Source organism: Dasypus novemcinctus, chromosome 1 (assembly GCF_030445035.2).
Source record: "Dasypus novemcinctus isolate mDasNov1 chromosome 1, mDasNov1.1.hap2, whole genome shotgun sequence".
In the NCBI taxonomy this organism is placed as follows: Eukaryota; Metazoa; Chordata; class Mammalia; order Cingulata; family Dasypodidae; genus Dasypus; species Dasypus novemcinctus.
This window is the reverse complement of record NC_080673.1, coordinates 126,077,448-126,093,325: the sequence shown is the minus strand read 5'-3', so window position 1 is coordinate 126,093,325 and position 15,878 is coordinate 126,077,448. Positions and strand designations below refer to the sequence as shown.

Below are 15,878 nucleotides of genomic sequence, written 5' to 3'. Positions count from 1 at the left end.
TATAAACAATATGCTCATATACAGTTATTAAAGCTATTTGGCATCTCTAGAGCAGTGTTTTTCAATAAAAGATTTAGTTAGGTGTAAACTATATTGTCATTACTTTATTACTGCTAATTGAAGAAAATTTAAGTTGGTTTAACAAAACCACTCAATTTTAATCTAATTATTTTGGATGTGGACACAGGGAGAGGAAAGAGGTGAGATTTCAGCAGGCACCCTATGGAAGTATTGTACATGGGAACCTCATTTGCTACTTTAGAAAAAAAGTCAGGAAAGGCTGAGAACCTTTGCTCTGAGTGTACACCCTTGAATAGGGAGGAACTCCTATAATTAGTTTTATAATTTATAGATTAAAAAACCCAGTCATTTTCGTTTATTTCTCATTTTACTCTTTTAGATCAATATTGTCAGTAGTCCTATTATTTTGAAGTGTTATTTTTCATGGGATTTTTGAGTACACCTGGAATGCTTTATGATATCCTCATAATCCCATATTTGGGTATAAATTTAGTATTAATTTAATAATTATGTCTTTATAGTATTCAGTTGGCCATAGAAAATATAATGGAATGTATAATCACTGCCAGTAATCTTGATTTATGTATGGAATGAGTTAAGAACTGAAGTGTACATGATAATATAGTCCAAACTCTAGATACAGTTGCTCTCCAAGGGAATAAAGAAGATAAAATTGGGTTGGTTATGAAAGACTTCAATAAGGAAAAAATATGTTGGAATAATTTGGTAGATTTGGATTGATGGCAAACATATGATACTCTGTTCTTTGACTACTATAATGGACAAACTAGTTATCTTTAACTAAATGCATTCTTTAAACAGAAATAGTATTAGCTAACTAAATAATAAAAAAATTCTGGAAAATACAATATTAGGGCAAAGTATAAACAAAAATTATTTCTTTTCATTCTCAAAGCAGGCACTATTAATAACCACTACTTACCATGTGTATGATTATCATTTCTTAAGGTTTGAGCACTTTTTCTCTTTTTGTAAAACTTAACATTTGGCCAGATATATGTCTAATTTAGGATTAGTGAAATTCACAGGTTTTCACTTTTAGGAATAGGAATTCTATGAAGAAAAGGTAATTGTTTAATTACTGGGGATGGAGTATGAATGGCTATATAGGATGCATGGTTTCTCCGGGAACTTTTACACTGGTTCAGTGGCTAAATAACTTAGTTGCACATTAGAATCATTGGGGGACCTCCCCTTTTCCCTTTAAATAAGCAATTTAAATGCTAGACAAAATAGTACAACAAGTGGGATTTTTAGCAATATATACATATATATACTAGGCCCTGCTGAGCCCTACAAATTCAGACCTGGGGACATAATCGTGGAAACTGTATTCAGAATAACTTCACATGTGTGTCCATAATCCCCATACCCACACCCCACTCACCAGCCAATTTTTATGCATAGCTATGTTTGAGAAGCGTTGTTCTAGGAGAATCTCCTAGGTCTAGATAATGTCTAAAAAACAAATGCTATTTAAACAGTTTATCTGGATCTGTGTTCATATCCTACTTAGATACATTCTAATTTTCAACATTTTCCTTAATTTTTAACCAAATGAAACTTAAGTACAGGTGAATTGTGTTATTTTTTTAGAGCTCTACCATTTTGTTACTTTTTGCATATAGCTTTTACCAGAAGCACCTTTCCCAAACATCATCATCTTACTCTTTCTTGGTAACTGCTTGGTAAGGTAGGTAGATTTGATTTTCCCTATGTTTTGTAGGTAGAAACTCAAGTCTATAAGATGGGACTTACACAGTTTCCCTCAATTACTTTTTTTTTTTTTTTGAGGTACTGGGGCTGGGGATTGAACCTAGGACTTGTTTGTGGGAAGCTGGTGCTCAACCAAGTCACATTGGCTCTCCCTTTAATTACTTTTATACATCCATTTTCTGTAACTGCATTTACAGGATGTAGAGAATCTGGAATGAATCTGTACTGATTCAGGAATATCCTAGGAGCACTTTTCCCTTATTGTTTGTTCTCAGGAGTTTACTTTTCTTTTGACAGCATTGCACTGAAGTGCAGTGCAGGTGCTTTATCATTGCTTAGGATGCTTCTTTATAAGAGTTATCAAATTGGTAAAAGCAACACACCCATTTTTGTTTGAAACTACAATTAAAATACAGAATGTCTTATGTTAACATGAGTTTTAAAAACTTCAGGTAGGGAAATGGACTTGGCCCAGTGGTTAGGGCGTCCGTCTACTACATGGGAAGTCCGCGGTTCAAACCCCGGGCCTCCTTGACCCATGTGGAGCTGGCCCATGCGCAGTGCTGATGCGCGCAAGGAGTGCCCTGCCACGTAGGGGTGTCCCCCCTGTAGGGGAGCCCCACACGCAAGGAGTGCGCCCCGTAAGGAGAGCCGCCCAGCGCGAAAGAAAGTGCAGCCTGCCCAGGAATGGCACCGCCCACACTTCCCGTGCTGCTGACGACAACAGAAGCAGACAAAGAAACAAGACACAGCAAATAGACACAGAGAACAGACAACCTGGGGAGAGGGGGGATTAAATAAAATAATCTTAAAAAATTCTGAAAAAAAAAAAGCTTCAGGTAGGGAAGCAGATGTGGTTCTAGCAGTTGGGAACCTGCCTATCCCTTGAGGATCCCAGGTTCGGTTTCCAGTGACTCCTAAAGAAGATAAGCAAGACAGTGAGCTGCAAACTGATATGAGGGGCGGTGTGGCTAGCTGATGCAACGAGGAGATACAATGAGGAAACAATGAAAGACATAACAAGTAGGGAGCAGAGGTGGCTTAAGCAATTGGATGTCTCCTTTCCACATGGGAGGTCCCAGGTTTGGTTCCTTGTGCCTCCTAAAGAGAAGACTAACAGACACAGTGCACACAACAAAGAGTCACAGAGAGCACACAGCGAGCACAAACAACAGGGGGAAGGGGAGAAATTAAAAAAACAAAACAAAACTTCAGACAGACATCTTTCTTTAGATAGAGATAATTGTTTTTTAGAATACCTCTCTATGTTTTTCAGGTAAGATTCTTTCTCAGGTGCAAATTGTGTCTTAAATAATGAAGGCATTTATTATCTCATATAAGCATTCTGGAGGGATGTGGTTCCAGAGTTGACTACTTCAGCCGCCCCCAAGTATGCCAGTGTTCTGGCTCATTTTTCCCATTTGTTTTTCCATCATGGCCATGGAATGGTTATTATAGGTCTAAGCATCATTTCTTCATGTAACAAAGCCTCCAAAAACCCAGAAAGAGCAGAGTCGTCTCCACATGTCTTTTTTTTTTTCCTGCGTGGAAAATATTTCCCCACGGACCCCAAGAGCCTTCCCCTTATATCCCATTAACCGGAATTGTTTAAATATCCAGTCCTAAATCAATTACTGACAAGGGGCTTCTTATGATTGGTTTAAAACAAGATGGTTCATCCCCTGTCCCCGTCTCCTTCCCGCCCAGTATTGGTAGCCGGCGCTGCCCCTCCTTCTCTCCTTCTCCGTCTTCCGCCTAGCCGTTATCTAGACAGCCCACACTTTCCCCTTCCCCTCCCTTGCTCCTAACCCCTTAGCCAGCTTACTGTCCAGTAACCGCCTACTGTCCAGTAACCGCCTACGCAAGCAACAGCACCTGCCGGCACCAATCAAGTCCCTTTACGTATCCCTAGACCCTATAAAACCATGTCCCCTTCTACAATAAAGCAGACTTGTGCCCAGACCTCGTCTCCGTGGTGTTTTTGCTTGCACCGCGCGTCCCCCGTCCCTGAGCGGAGAGAGCGAGGGCCCAACGGCTTCGTGCCGACCCCCCTCCTCTCCTTTGACCATGGGGCAGCCCCCATCCGGAGAGCTCACCCGGCCATCCGCGTCCACCCTCCCGGAGGCCCGCAGCTGCCCACAATCCCCTGCACTAGAGGAGGGACCCATACATCTGATCTGGTTAATGCCTCATATTAAATAATATATTTTTTTCATCAGATAAGAGAGGGAGCTTGATGGATAATCACTAGTATATGCTAAACTTAGTAATGAAGAGTTGTGTTGTGAAATTTTTCACATACTGTGTAAGAGATGTATGTTCCTGTGCAAAGTGTGAAATCTTAGTATTTTAAGCATGGGAGTTTTCATTTGAGAAGCTTATTATTCTCTAAGTACTGCTTCATGATCAGAATAGGAACCTAATGTTTTGTCTTTTATTCTAATATACTGTTTACTCATGGTGCTTATTTTTGTCATGGATGCAGTTAATTCCCTCGAGAAGTATATTGATTATATTAAATGATTTTGGTGGTGATTTCTGATTCTTTTAAATTAACTGATGCTTGTTCTCTCAGGTGGATTCTCCACAGTTTTCCTCGTGCGGACGCATGGTGGCCTAAGGTGTGCATTGAAGCGAATGTATGTCAATAATATGCCAGACCTCAACATTTGTAAAAGGGAAATTACAATTATGGTAAGCAAGAGATTATTTTGATTTTAAAAGTTTTCTTTTGAATTGCACCATAAAATTAACCGTCTTTTAGGCAAACTCTTTATTGGTTATATACATCTAGAAAGCCTTTTAAGATCATTTGAATTAGTTTGGAAAATTATCTGGAGTTTATAGTACATTCCTTATTAACCATACTTAGGGCTAAGTACAGCCCCTTCTTTTCCTGTTTCATTTCTTCACTGTGGTTCCTCAGGCACGCGGCTCTCCTTTCTCTTTTTAAAATCCATTTCAATCATGTAATATTTTGAGTATACAAACATTTATAGAATTATATAATGAACAGCAGTTTATTCACCTCCCAGTTTAAGAAATAAAACCTTACAGATAAAGTTTAAGCCTCCTCTGTATTCTTCCCCAACTGTATCTCTGTACTGTCCTCATCCAAAAAGAAACTACCTTAGGTTTGGTGTTCACCATTCCCATGTATGTATTATTCACTGCATGTGCCTCTGTTCACAAACAACAATTAGTTTTGCTTTTTAATTTTAAAATCATACTGTAAATTTGATAGTTTTTCTTGTGCAGTCTGTATAGTTTATGGTAAGATCCTTCAGCAAGGGAAAATTCTTTTTATATATAAGGAAAATTTAAAAATATTTTAATAAACCGTTAAAGCAAATCTCACTCTCAGTTAACTAGAGTAAGGAGTTAAACAATTTACAAAATAAACTTTTCCTCTTTGTCTAGGGTTGCTTATTCTTAGTGCTCTGGATGAATTCTCTCTCTCTCTTTCTTTCTCTTTAAAATCTGGTGAAGTGATTATTATTATTATTATTATTTTTAACAAATCAGTTTTATTGATACATATTAATAAAGCATACAGTTCATCCAAAGTGTACAGTAATGGCATTTGGTGTAATCCCATAGTTGTGCATTCGTCACTTCAGTCATTATTAGAGCATTTTCATTATTTCAGTAATAATAAATAAACAAACAAGAAAATTTTTCACCTCTCAGTCTTTGCTGTACATACCTGCTATTTCTGGCTATTCTTGCACAGTTATTTGTTAAGCAATTTTATTGAGATACAGTCACATACCATAAGATCTATCTAAAGTATATAATCTGTGGCTTTTATTGTAATCGCCGTTTTGTGCATTCATCACCACAAAAAAATTTGAGAACAATTTTATTACTCCAAAAAGAAAAAACTGCACACCCCTTAGCATAGCAACCCTTCCCCAGTTTTACATAACCACTAATCTAATTTCATCTTTATAAATTGATTTATATTTACATTTTATATAAATGGAACCATATAATATATAGTACTTTGTGTCTGGTTTCCTTCACTTAGCATAATGTGGTTTTCTTTGATATTAACATTTTATTGTATTAACATACATTTGTTCAGCTTCAAAGAAAAACGGTCTTATATATGTAATTTTACCCATATTCATACTTCACATGTGGTTTTATTATGCTGTACAGTCCCATGTTACATATTTAAGCTTTCCTTTTAGTAATATACATGGCCTTAGACTTTCTTGTTAAACCAATTTCATATCCCCGTCATAGTACTGCTAGTTACAAACATTATGTTGGGCTTTCACCTTTTCTATTCATTTTTTTCTTTCTTCTTGCTTTCATATTGGTTTATTGTTCTTTTTCTAGTTTGTCCAGATGTTCGGTTAGTTCTTTGATTTTAGCTTACTCTTCTTTTGTAATATAGGAATTTAGGGCTATGAATTTCCCTCTCAGCACTGCCTTCTCTATATCACATAAATTTTGTTTGTTGTGTTCTTATTACATTCATCTCAAGAACCTACTAATTTCTCTTGCAGATTTCTTCTTTGACCACCTATTGTTCAGGAGTATGTTGTTTCGCCTCTATATATTTGCAGATTTCCCCCTTCTTGCCTGTTATTGATTTCCACCTTCTTTCCATTCTGATCAGAAGGGGTGCTTTTTATAATTTCTCTCTTCTTGAATTTATAGAGAGCTATGTTGTGGCCCAAGATGTGGTATATCCTGGAGAAAGATCCATGAGTGCTTGAGTAGAATATATTAACCTGCTGATAAGGGGTGCAATGTTCTGTATATGTCTGTAAGATCTCGTTTATCACATTGTTCAAGTTTTCTGTTTCCTTCTTGATCTTCTGTCTAGTTATTCTGTCTGTTGATGTGAGTGGCATGTTGAAATCTCCAACCATTATTGTAGAGACGTGTGTTTATCCTTTCGGTTTTGCCAGAGTTTGCCTCATGTATTTTGGGGCACCCTGGTTAGGTGCATAGATATTTATGACTGTTACACTTTCCTTGTCCCTTTTAATAATGGTCTTCTGCATCTCATCACTTTTTTGCATTTGAAGTCTGTTTTGTCTGACACCAGTATAGCTACACCTGCTCTCTTTCGGTTATTATGTGTTTGAAATATATTTTTTTTCCCCCAGACTTTCACTTTCAGTGTATTTGCACCTTGGGTCTAGGTGAGTCTCCTGCAGACAGCATTTGGAATGGCTCTTGCTCTCTTATACATTCTGTCAGCTTATATCTTTTGACTTTGGCTTTCAAATGCCATACCTTATTTTTGTGCATCTTTTTACCTTTTTGGTTACCCCTTCTGATAGTCTCCACTTCTACACTTTCCTCCAAGCTCATGTCATATTTAAGGACAGTTTTGCTGTATAAAGTTCTTGACTGGCAGTTTTTCTCTTTCAGTACTGTAATTATATCATTACATTGCCTTCTTGCTCTCATGGTTTCTGAAGAGAAATCAGCACTAAATTTTATTGGATGGCCCTTATGTGTGATGTTTTGCTTTTTCCTTGCTGCTTTCAGACTTTTCTCTTTATTTTGTTATTTGACATTCTGGATATTATGTGTCTTGGTGCCGGTCTGTTTGGATTTATTTTAATTGGAGTATACTGTGCTTCCTGGACACACATATTCATGTCTTTCATGAGAGGTGGGAAATTTTTGCTTATTATTTCCTCAAATACTCCATCTGCCCCTTTTCCCTTCTCTTCCCCTTCTAGAACTCCCATAACATGTATATTGGTATACTTCATGTTATCACTAAACTCAGAGACCCTGCTTAATTTTTTCCATTCTTTTCCCTCTCCTCTTTTCAATTTCAGGTACTGTGTCCTCTATATCACTGATTCTTTCTTTCATGATTTTATTTATTTTTTTATTTTTAAAAAAAGATTTATTTATTTATTTAATTCCCCCCCCCCAGTTGTCTGTTCTCTGTGTCTATTTGCTACGTCTTGTTTCTTTGTCCACTTCTGTTGTCGTCAGCGGCACGGGAAGTGTGGGTGGCACCATTCCTGGGCAGGCTGCTCTTTCTTTTCATGCTGGGCGGCTTTCCTCACGGGCGCACTCCTTGCGCATGGGGTGGGGCTCCCCCACACGGGGGACACCCTTGCGTGGCACGGCACTCCTTGCGCGCATCAGCGCTGCGCATGGCCAGCTCCACACGGGTCAAGGAGGCCCGGGATTTGAACCGCAGACCTCCCATATGGTAGACGGACGCCCTAACCACTGGGCCAAAGTCCGTTTCCCTCTTTCATGATTTTAAATCTGCTGCTGTGTGCCTTTGTTTAAGCTCACTTATTGTGTCTTTCATTCCCATAAGCTGTTATTTTTCTATCCAAGATTTCAATTTTTTTCTTTGTGCTTACTCATTGTCTTTTTAATGTTTTTTGTTTCTTTAGCCATGTTGTCCTTCAGCTCAATGATTTGATTTAGGAGATTTGTATGAACCTCATTGATTAGCTGTTTCAAGTCCTGTGTCTCATCTTTTTCCCTGATTTGTTCCTTTGCCTGAGTCATATCTTCTTTTTCTTTTTATGGTTTGTAATTTTTTTGCTGATGTCTAGGCATCTGATTATTATACTAAATTTACTTTGATGTTTGGTTTTCCTCTCTTGCTTAGAGTTTTACTGTTAAGTAGGTATGTGCTACCCCTGTTCTTTCATTCTTTGTTCAACTTATTCTAGATATTTAGGATTGCTTCTATTTAACTGCTCAAACCAGAGCTTAGGACCCAGTAATGCTGTGTCAGTATCCAAGGGCCTTGGAGGGGGTGGCAGTAAAGGCACCTGCTTGTCTTTTTCATTATTATTTTTCCTTTTTCATGCACTTTTCTGGTCTGGCCAGCAGATGGCAATCTTTGACAGATGTTTCAGCTCAGACACCAGGTGCTGGGGGAAATGCATTCAGTGTAACTCCTCAGGCATATGGGTGGTGCAGAAGTAATGTCTGCAGGGCTGTCCAGGCCTCACAAACAAACATTCTCAGAGGCTGTTCTCCACCCATGGCTGGCTGCACTCTCCCTCCCTCTGCATCTTCAGCAACCAGCCCAGGGTAGTGAGGGTGTTTGAGAAAGCAAATTATCTTTAGCTCCCTACTGGCTCTCTTGACAAACAGTGTCATGGCCCCACCCGGCCTGGATATGTGTTACATCTTCAATACAGCAGACCAAGTTCATGGTCAAAATCTGAATTTGTGATAGGGTGTGTCCCTCCTTCTCTCCTTTCTTGGGAAGTAGCACCCCTCCAACCTTGTCAGTTCCCAGTTACTGAAGTCTATAGCCTCTGCAGTCTGCAGAATGCTATTTGTTTGGGGGGAGGGAGAGGGCGTCAGGGAGAGGATGTCCACTTCTGCCTTTCTACTCGCAGGCTTTTTTAGCCAGTTGAGACTCCTTTCCTTTCCCCTCTCTCTTCTGGGTGGTGTCTCACCTTTCACCGGTGTCCTGAGCCCTAGAGCAGTCCTACAGATAGTCTCCGCCTGTCCTCTAGCTATTTTTCTGGGAGAGAAGTGATTATGTTACAGTTTTTTAAAAAGGTGTTTTCCTGAATCATTGACTTTTTGTTTTAGAAGTAGTAAGATATTTTATATCAGAAAGCTAAATTTAGAATGATGTATGCATGTTGGATCCTAGTATTGAGCAATGTCCTGTAGAATGCATAGTTTTAGGTGAAGTTCCTTTATTATTAAATGCAATAAAGTTTAATTTAATTTAACCGAAATTTCTTAAATAAAATATAAACGTTGACCTTCATTTTCAAGGCTTTTTTGTTTAAAGTTGGAACTGTATTTCTTTTATATTTTTGGGTTGAAAAATGGTAGGGATCTGATTTAGTAGATAATCTCAGAATATATATGTATATATATGCTCTCTCTTTAAAAATATCTTACATACAATTAAAAAGAGTAAGTAATAACCTAATATACTACTTAAAAATCCATGATGTTCTTTACAGGGAAACTACAGATTAGTAGAAGTTTGCATAGGTTTTGGAATCATACAGCCTAGGTTCATATCTACCTTCGTAACTAATATATTAATGTATAAGTTCACCTCTTACATCTTATTGTGGTTTGGTTTGTGAAGGGTTCTGGTAAAGTTACTAAATGCCTTGAGAAGAAAAATTTTTATATGATGCCAGGTGCATAGTAGAGACTCAGCAGTAGTAATTGACACCCTCATTTGAATCGCATCTCAGCCCTACCTATTCACCTGTTAAGAGGGGACTTTCTTATTTTGTACTGATGTCTTCACTAACATACATGTTACTTGAAGGTAGGCCGATTTTTATAATGTGACTTTCCAGAATTCTGTTTTTATTGTCCCTATTCTTTAGTTAGGCTAGAGTTGATTGGATATTAAGATTTACTTTTGTAAACTTTATTTTTATAGAAGTTTTAGATCTGCATTTACAGAAAAATTATACCAAAAGTATAAGGATTTCCCATATAACCCCCAACCCCTTCCCTGCTAAGATTTACCTTTTTTAAGGTAAGACTATTAGCTAAAGGGTGGAAAGATTTGCCCCAAGATAATGGTAAAGCTTAGACTAAGCTCTCTAACTTGAATCCAGATCTTATATTGTGCCATGATGCTTCCTTTTGATAGAATTTGTACTTATAATTTTGTAAATTAAAGTTAATAGATCACAAAGAATGTTATATTAAAAAACATGAGGTTCCCATGTAACTCACCCCCTATTCCCCACTCCCATCATTTTTGTAAATTACATTTAAAAAAAATATATACATCTCAAAAACATTACATTAAAAGGCATAAGAGGTTCTTGTATACTTCCCACCTCCCCACCCCACATCCCCACACCAACAACCTTTCCCATCATTGTGGCACACTCATCACACTCGATGAACACATTTTGAAGCACTGCTGCACCACATGGATAATAGCTTACCCTATAGTTCACACTCCCCTGTATTTATAAATTTTGAGGCATATTAAATACAGTTATCAGTAGGAGTAGCAACATTCAAATCCTATGCTCTCAAACAAGATATTGTAGGGAGATCAGTTCTTTAGAGCAGTGGTTTAAATTTTTTGATTCCTTACCCTGTATTAAATGTTTTTTTAATCAGTTATTCACATGTTCAGAAGCCATTAGTGAATATCTCAAATTACATTACTCAGTTAAAACTAAGTTTATTATTAGTGATAGTGGATGTTAATTAATTTAAAAAAGTGTTCTTGATAATTGTTTTTTTAATTTTCAGATAAAACACTTAGATTATTATTTTTAACCTCATTATATGCTGATAACTGTCTTGTACTATGAATAAAAGTGTCAGATATTTAATTTTCTCCTTATTCACTTGTATTATTAATATCTGTTTTAGCTTGTTCATTTTTAACTTAAAAGTATATAAATTTATAAATGTATTTGATTAGGTACACATAATTTGCAATATATATAAAAACAAATATGGGTATAATTGTTAGTTCTTAAATATTAGAGCTTAATTTCTTTATTTTCGTAGATTAAAAATAAATATAAATAAAACTTGTAGTATTTTATTCTTGAGTCCCAAAAGATGATCTTGCACACTGTGTTTTGGGGAGTATCATTTTAGGGTGGCCCATTTCTTCATGTTTGAATCTAAAATTGAATATTCATTGAACATTTGCCTGTTAGAATATGATAGTTACATGCAAGTAAATTTCCATTGAAACTTTTTGTTAGTTAAAATATGTTAGAACCCATATTCCATGCCTAATTCCTGCTTTTCAAAATTTTTCTAACACATTAGGTTAGGCTTCAAGCCATTGCTAATAACACGATTTTCAAATGTATTTTTTTCCCAATTTAATTAATTTTGTTTCTTTCTGTTTTACAGAAAGAACTATCTGGTCACAAAAATATTGTGGGTTATTTAGACTATGCAGTTAATTCAATTAGTGATAATGTCTGGGAAGTGCTTATCTTAATGGAATATTGTCGAGGTAAGTATCGCTTTGCATTTGTATCATACCAAAAAACATTCTCTATAAAATAGGTTACTGGTTGTTAGGTTTCTCCCAGGTTAACTGTCACCTTATTCTAGGCAATTATTTAATTGTCTCCCTACTAAGGCTGTTAAAAAAATATTTAAAACCTAGTACATAGTTGGTGTAGTGATGGAATGAGTATTTGATCTTTTATTTATTTTATTTTTTTTAGGAGGTACCAGGGATTGAACCCAGGACCTTGTACATGGGAAGCAGGCACTCAGTCACTGAGCTACATCTGTTCCCCTTTGACCTTAGAGAAGTAGAAAAATGCTATTGGTTTTACAATAGGAAACTTAAGCAGATAAAGAGCAGTTCACTTCATGTTCCCTTACAATTATTTTATAATTTAAACAAAAGCATAATGTGTCAATGTTAGTATTGTAAGAATTTTAACAGCACTCTACCATATTATCTTTGTTTATTTCATATTATCTTTAAATTGTATTAAATTTAATAGTTTTAGAGAGTGCATTTTGATCTATAATCTTTATAAACCTGTCATTACCTTTTGGAGTTCCATTGCAAATGTCAGAAGATAGAAAATCATATTTTATTTGGACCTAAGGTAGTATATTAAAGTAATATTTACTTGTACAGTGTGGTGTCATAATAATAAAATCCCTGGCATTTTTTTTTCTTTAATGTGTGTGAAGGTGACAGCAATTAATCCATTTCTCACAAACTTGTTTTCTTTATCAAGTTTTATCTGGCAAATATGAGTGTTAAGGAGCCCTGGTTTATATTTAGATTATTTTAAGAGTATTTTGATTGTTAATTATGATACCAGGAACTTAGTATACAGTTTCCAGAAAGTTGGAGGAGAGTGGGGGTGGTAGTAAAGAAACTGTCTTGTAAGGAGAAAAGGATAGGAAAATGAAGTGAATTCTTATTATGTATGTTATAATTATTTATAACTTATTTCTATATATAATATAAAAAGATGTTCTCAATTGTTTATTTATAGCTCATCTTTTCTACTGTAGCCTTTTGTATTGCTAACCTTTTTTGAAGAAAATGCTGATTTTCTCTACCTCACTTTCCTGAATTTTAGTTATTTCTCTGGAGATTTTGCTTTTTAGATTCAGGTTTTCTAGCCCAAAGATTTCTAGATAGAAGAAAGGGAATTAATGTTTAAAATTTATTCTGCTTCAATATCGAAAGTTTTCAAGATGTGGAGGGGGCTCAAAGTTATGATTTATTTAGCTGTGAGTTGATATTTCAAGTATGAGTGAGTACCAAGGAAGCATGTTTTATCCTGTTTAATTTTTAGTTAAAATCAGCTTTCTCCAGTTTAGGAACAGAAAGAGTTAGTGAGTCTGGCAAACAAAGGGGAGGAAGGAGATGCCATATAGGTGCCTCAATCTTTTATGAGATATCCTGAACAAATTATAATGTAAATGGACCTGAGTTTTCTGAAAGTTGTAGATTAGATAAATTTTAATGTTTTTTGTTCCTTAAAAGTCTAAAAGAAAAACAGACATTTCAGAAAAGTCAAGAATTTGCTGTTTAGACAGTAATAATAGAAGGAACAGGTAATGCATCTTATAAAGTACCAGACATTCATTATCTGGTTAAAGGAAGGTTTTAATTACTATAAGCTTGCTTTTTAAAATTCATACACTTGATATTTGATTTGAATGCTTTCTGAATGAATCACATATTTATGTTCTTAAAAGGTAATAATGGTTAATTTTTTTTCTTAAAAATTATCATTATTGGGCTATCAATTATTATGGTGTATTGCAATATATAATCCTTTCAGGACTCAGTGGTATGTGTGTGGCTATTTGATTTTAGTAAATTGTTCTAGTCCTTTATTTCTTATCTGGACCCAGACTAGAGCATTAGCCACTTTAATTGTTCTTTCCATTTCCATTCTGCGAACCCGCCCCAAACCCTGTCCTCCAATCACAGAGATTTTTTAAAGAGTCAGATTAGGAAGTTTCCTTGGCTTTCAAGATAAAAGCCAACATATCGGTGATCTCTATTTGCTTCTCTCTTCTCCTGTCTCTTTACTCATTTTCTCTGTGTCATAGAATTATATCCATTGGCTTACTTTAATTTACTCAAAGTTATCAAACTCTTTCCCAAACTGGAGGCTGTTATGCATGCTATTTGCTATGGCTAGCTTACTTATCTCCTAAATCTCTGTCTCGTTAATTCCTAATTATCCTTTAGCCTCAACAAAATTCATTTCTTTAGTCAGGACTTATCTGACTACCTCCCCCTAACATCTCCCTGTCCCAGTGTATATTTAGGGCTCCTATAGTCTCTCATTATCCTTATTGTGCTTAATTATGCCTATGTATTTATTTGTGTGATTCTCTGCCTTTAGACTGTAAATTCCACAATAGAAACCTTATTTTTGTTCACCATTATTTACCTAATAAATAGCATAGTGTTGAATAACTTTTAAATCAAATCTAAGAAAAACAGTGACATCTTAAGATGTTTTGATTTCAGAGATGTAAAAATCTGACAAAATATGCCATTGATTGAATTAAATATGATATAACAAGCATCCTTACCTCAGAATTAAGTAAAAGTCAATTTTCCATTACCTGATACTGTAAAGGGATTTCTTAATTTCTTTGCTGATGATAAACTTTATTTGTTAAAAGTATATCTTCTCAAAATTACTTTTTTTGGTTAGCTGGGCAGGTAGTGAATCAGATGAACAAGAAGTTGCAGACAGGTTTTACAGAACCAGAAGTGTTACAGATATTCTGTGATACCTGTGAAGCTGTTGCAAGATTGCATCAGTGTAAGACACCAATAATCCACCGGGATCTAAAGGTAAGAATTTAAGAAAATTTGTGGATTAACTAGCAAGTTTAGACTTTGGCGTTAATAATGTTCTTGATCTCTCTTCATCTTACCTTCTTGTGGGCTCCTTACCTATCATTATTTGGAAAAAGTCCCCAAGGGGGGTTGAACATTCCTAGTACTGTATTGCTAAAGATACCATTTAGAATTATTGGCATCCCCTTTGATACTAAGATTACAAAAAATCCTCTTCTTGAATTTATGCCCAGATTTCCTCATGGCTAAACTTTCCCCTTTTTCAAGTCTGCTCAGATTCACCTTCTCAGTGAGTCCTATCTTATTAAAATTACAATCTGACATTCTATGGTATTACCTGGTCTACCTTTATTAACACATTATCTTCTAACATACTGTATAATTTGCTTATGTATTATGCCTATTGTTTATTGTTTGTCTTCTACTAGCCTGGAAGTTCATAAGGGCACGGATTTTTGTATTTTTTTAGTGATGTATCCTAGCATCTAGAACAATGCCTGGCATATAGAGAGAATCTAATATTTACTGAATGTCTAAGTACCAGTTCTAACTGATTTTATAAAAATTTATGAAAGGTGATTTTAAATGCTTAAAAGGTGAAAGGAAATAGAGGCTGTTACTTAGAATATTGGTTGTTAAACATGAAAGCTCTACCCAAGGAAAATTTAAGGTGAAAAGATGTAGGACAATGCTAGATTGAAATGCATGACTGTAGACTTCTCTCCCTCAATTTGGGTAACTGGTGTAGCTCCACTCAGTTCTTTTGATTATGCAATTTTTATACTTTCTGTTTTGGTTTACTAACTACTCAAAGCAGACACTATCAAATTGGTTGGCTTTTAACAATGGGTATTTATAGCTTACAAAATCACAGTTTTGAGGCTGAGAAAAATGGCCAAATCAAGGCATCATCAAAACAATGATGACTTCCTCAAGTCTTCCTGAAGTCTGGCTGCTGGCAATCCTGGGCTCCTCTGTCACATGGCAAGGCACATGGTGGTGTTTGCCTGTCTTTCCTTTCTCATCCAGGTTTACTTGCATTGTGCTTCTTGCTTACATTGGTTTCTCTCTCCATATTTATTCTGTTTATAAAAGCTAATCATACTTATCCTGGTAAGAAGATTAATACCCACCATGGGCCAAAGTAACTTCATGAAAAGGTCCTACTTAAAATAGTTTTGCACCCACAGGAATGGATTATCTTTATGAACATGATTTTCTGGGTGACATAAATTTCAAAGCACCACATATTCCCTAATAATTTGGTATGATTTTTTTGTACTGTTAGGTCTCATTAACGTTTTTCATACAAAGATAATGTTTTTAG

General features: G+C 35.8%; 1 protein-coding gene across 3 annotated transcripts in view; it reads left to right on the top strand.

Moving 5' to 3' along the window:
- Positions 1 to 15,878, top strand: part of BMP2K (BMP2 inducible kinase) — a 135,912-nt gene that overhangs the window by 42,038 nt on the left and 77,996 nt on the right. For all 3 annotated transcript variants that reach the window (XM_058296524.2, XM_058296525.1, XM_058296527.2), the window contains exons 2-4: positions 4,334 to 4,452; positions 11,596 to 11,701; positions 14,403 to 14,545. In XM_058296524.2, coding sequence (XP_058152507.1) covers positions 4,334 to 4,452; positions 11,596 to 11,701; positions 14,403 to 14,545 — 368 coding nt within the window. The remainder of the gene's footprint in view (positions 1 to 4,333; positions 4,453 to 11,595; positions 11,702 to 14,402; positions 14,546 to 15,878) is intronic.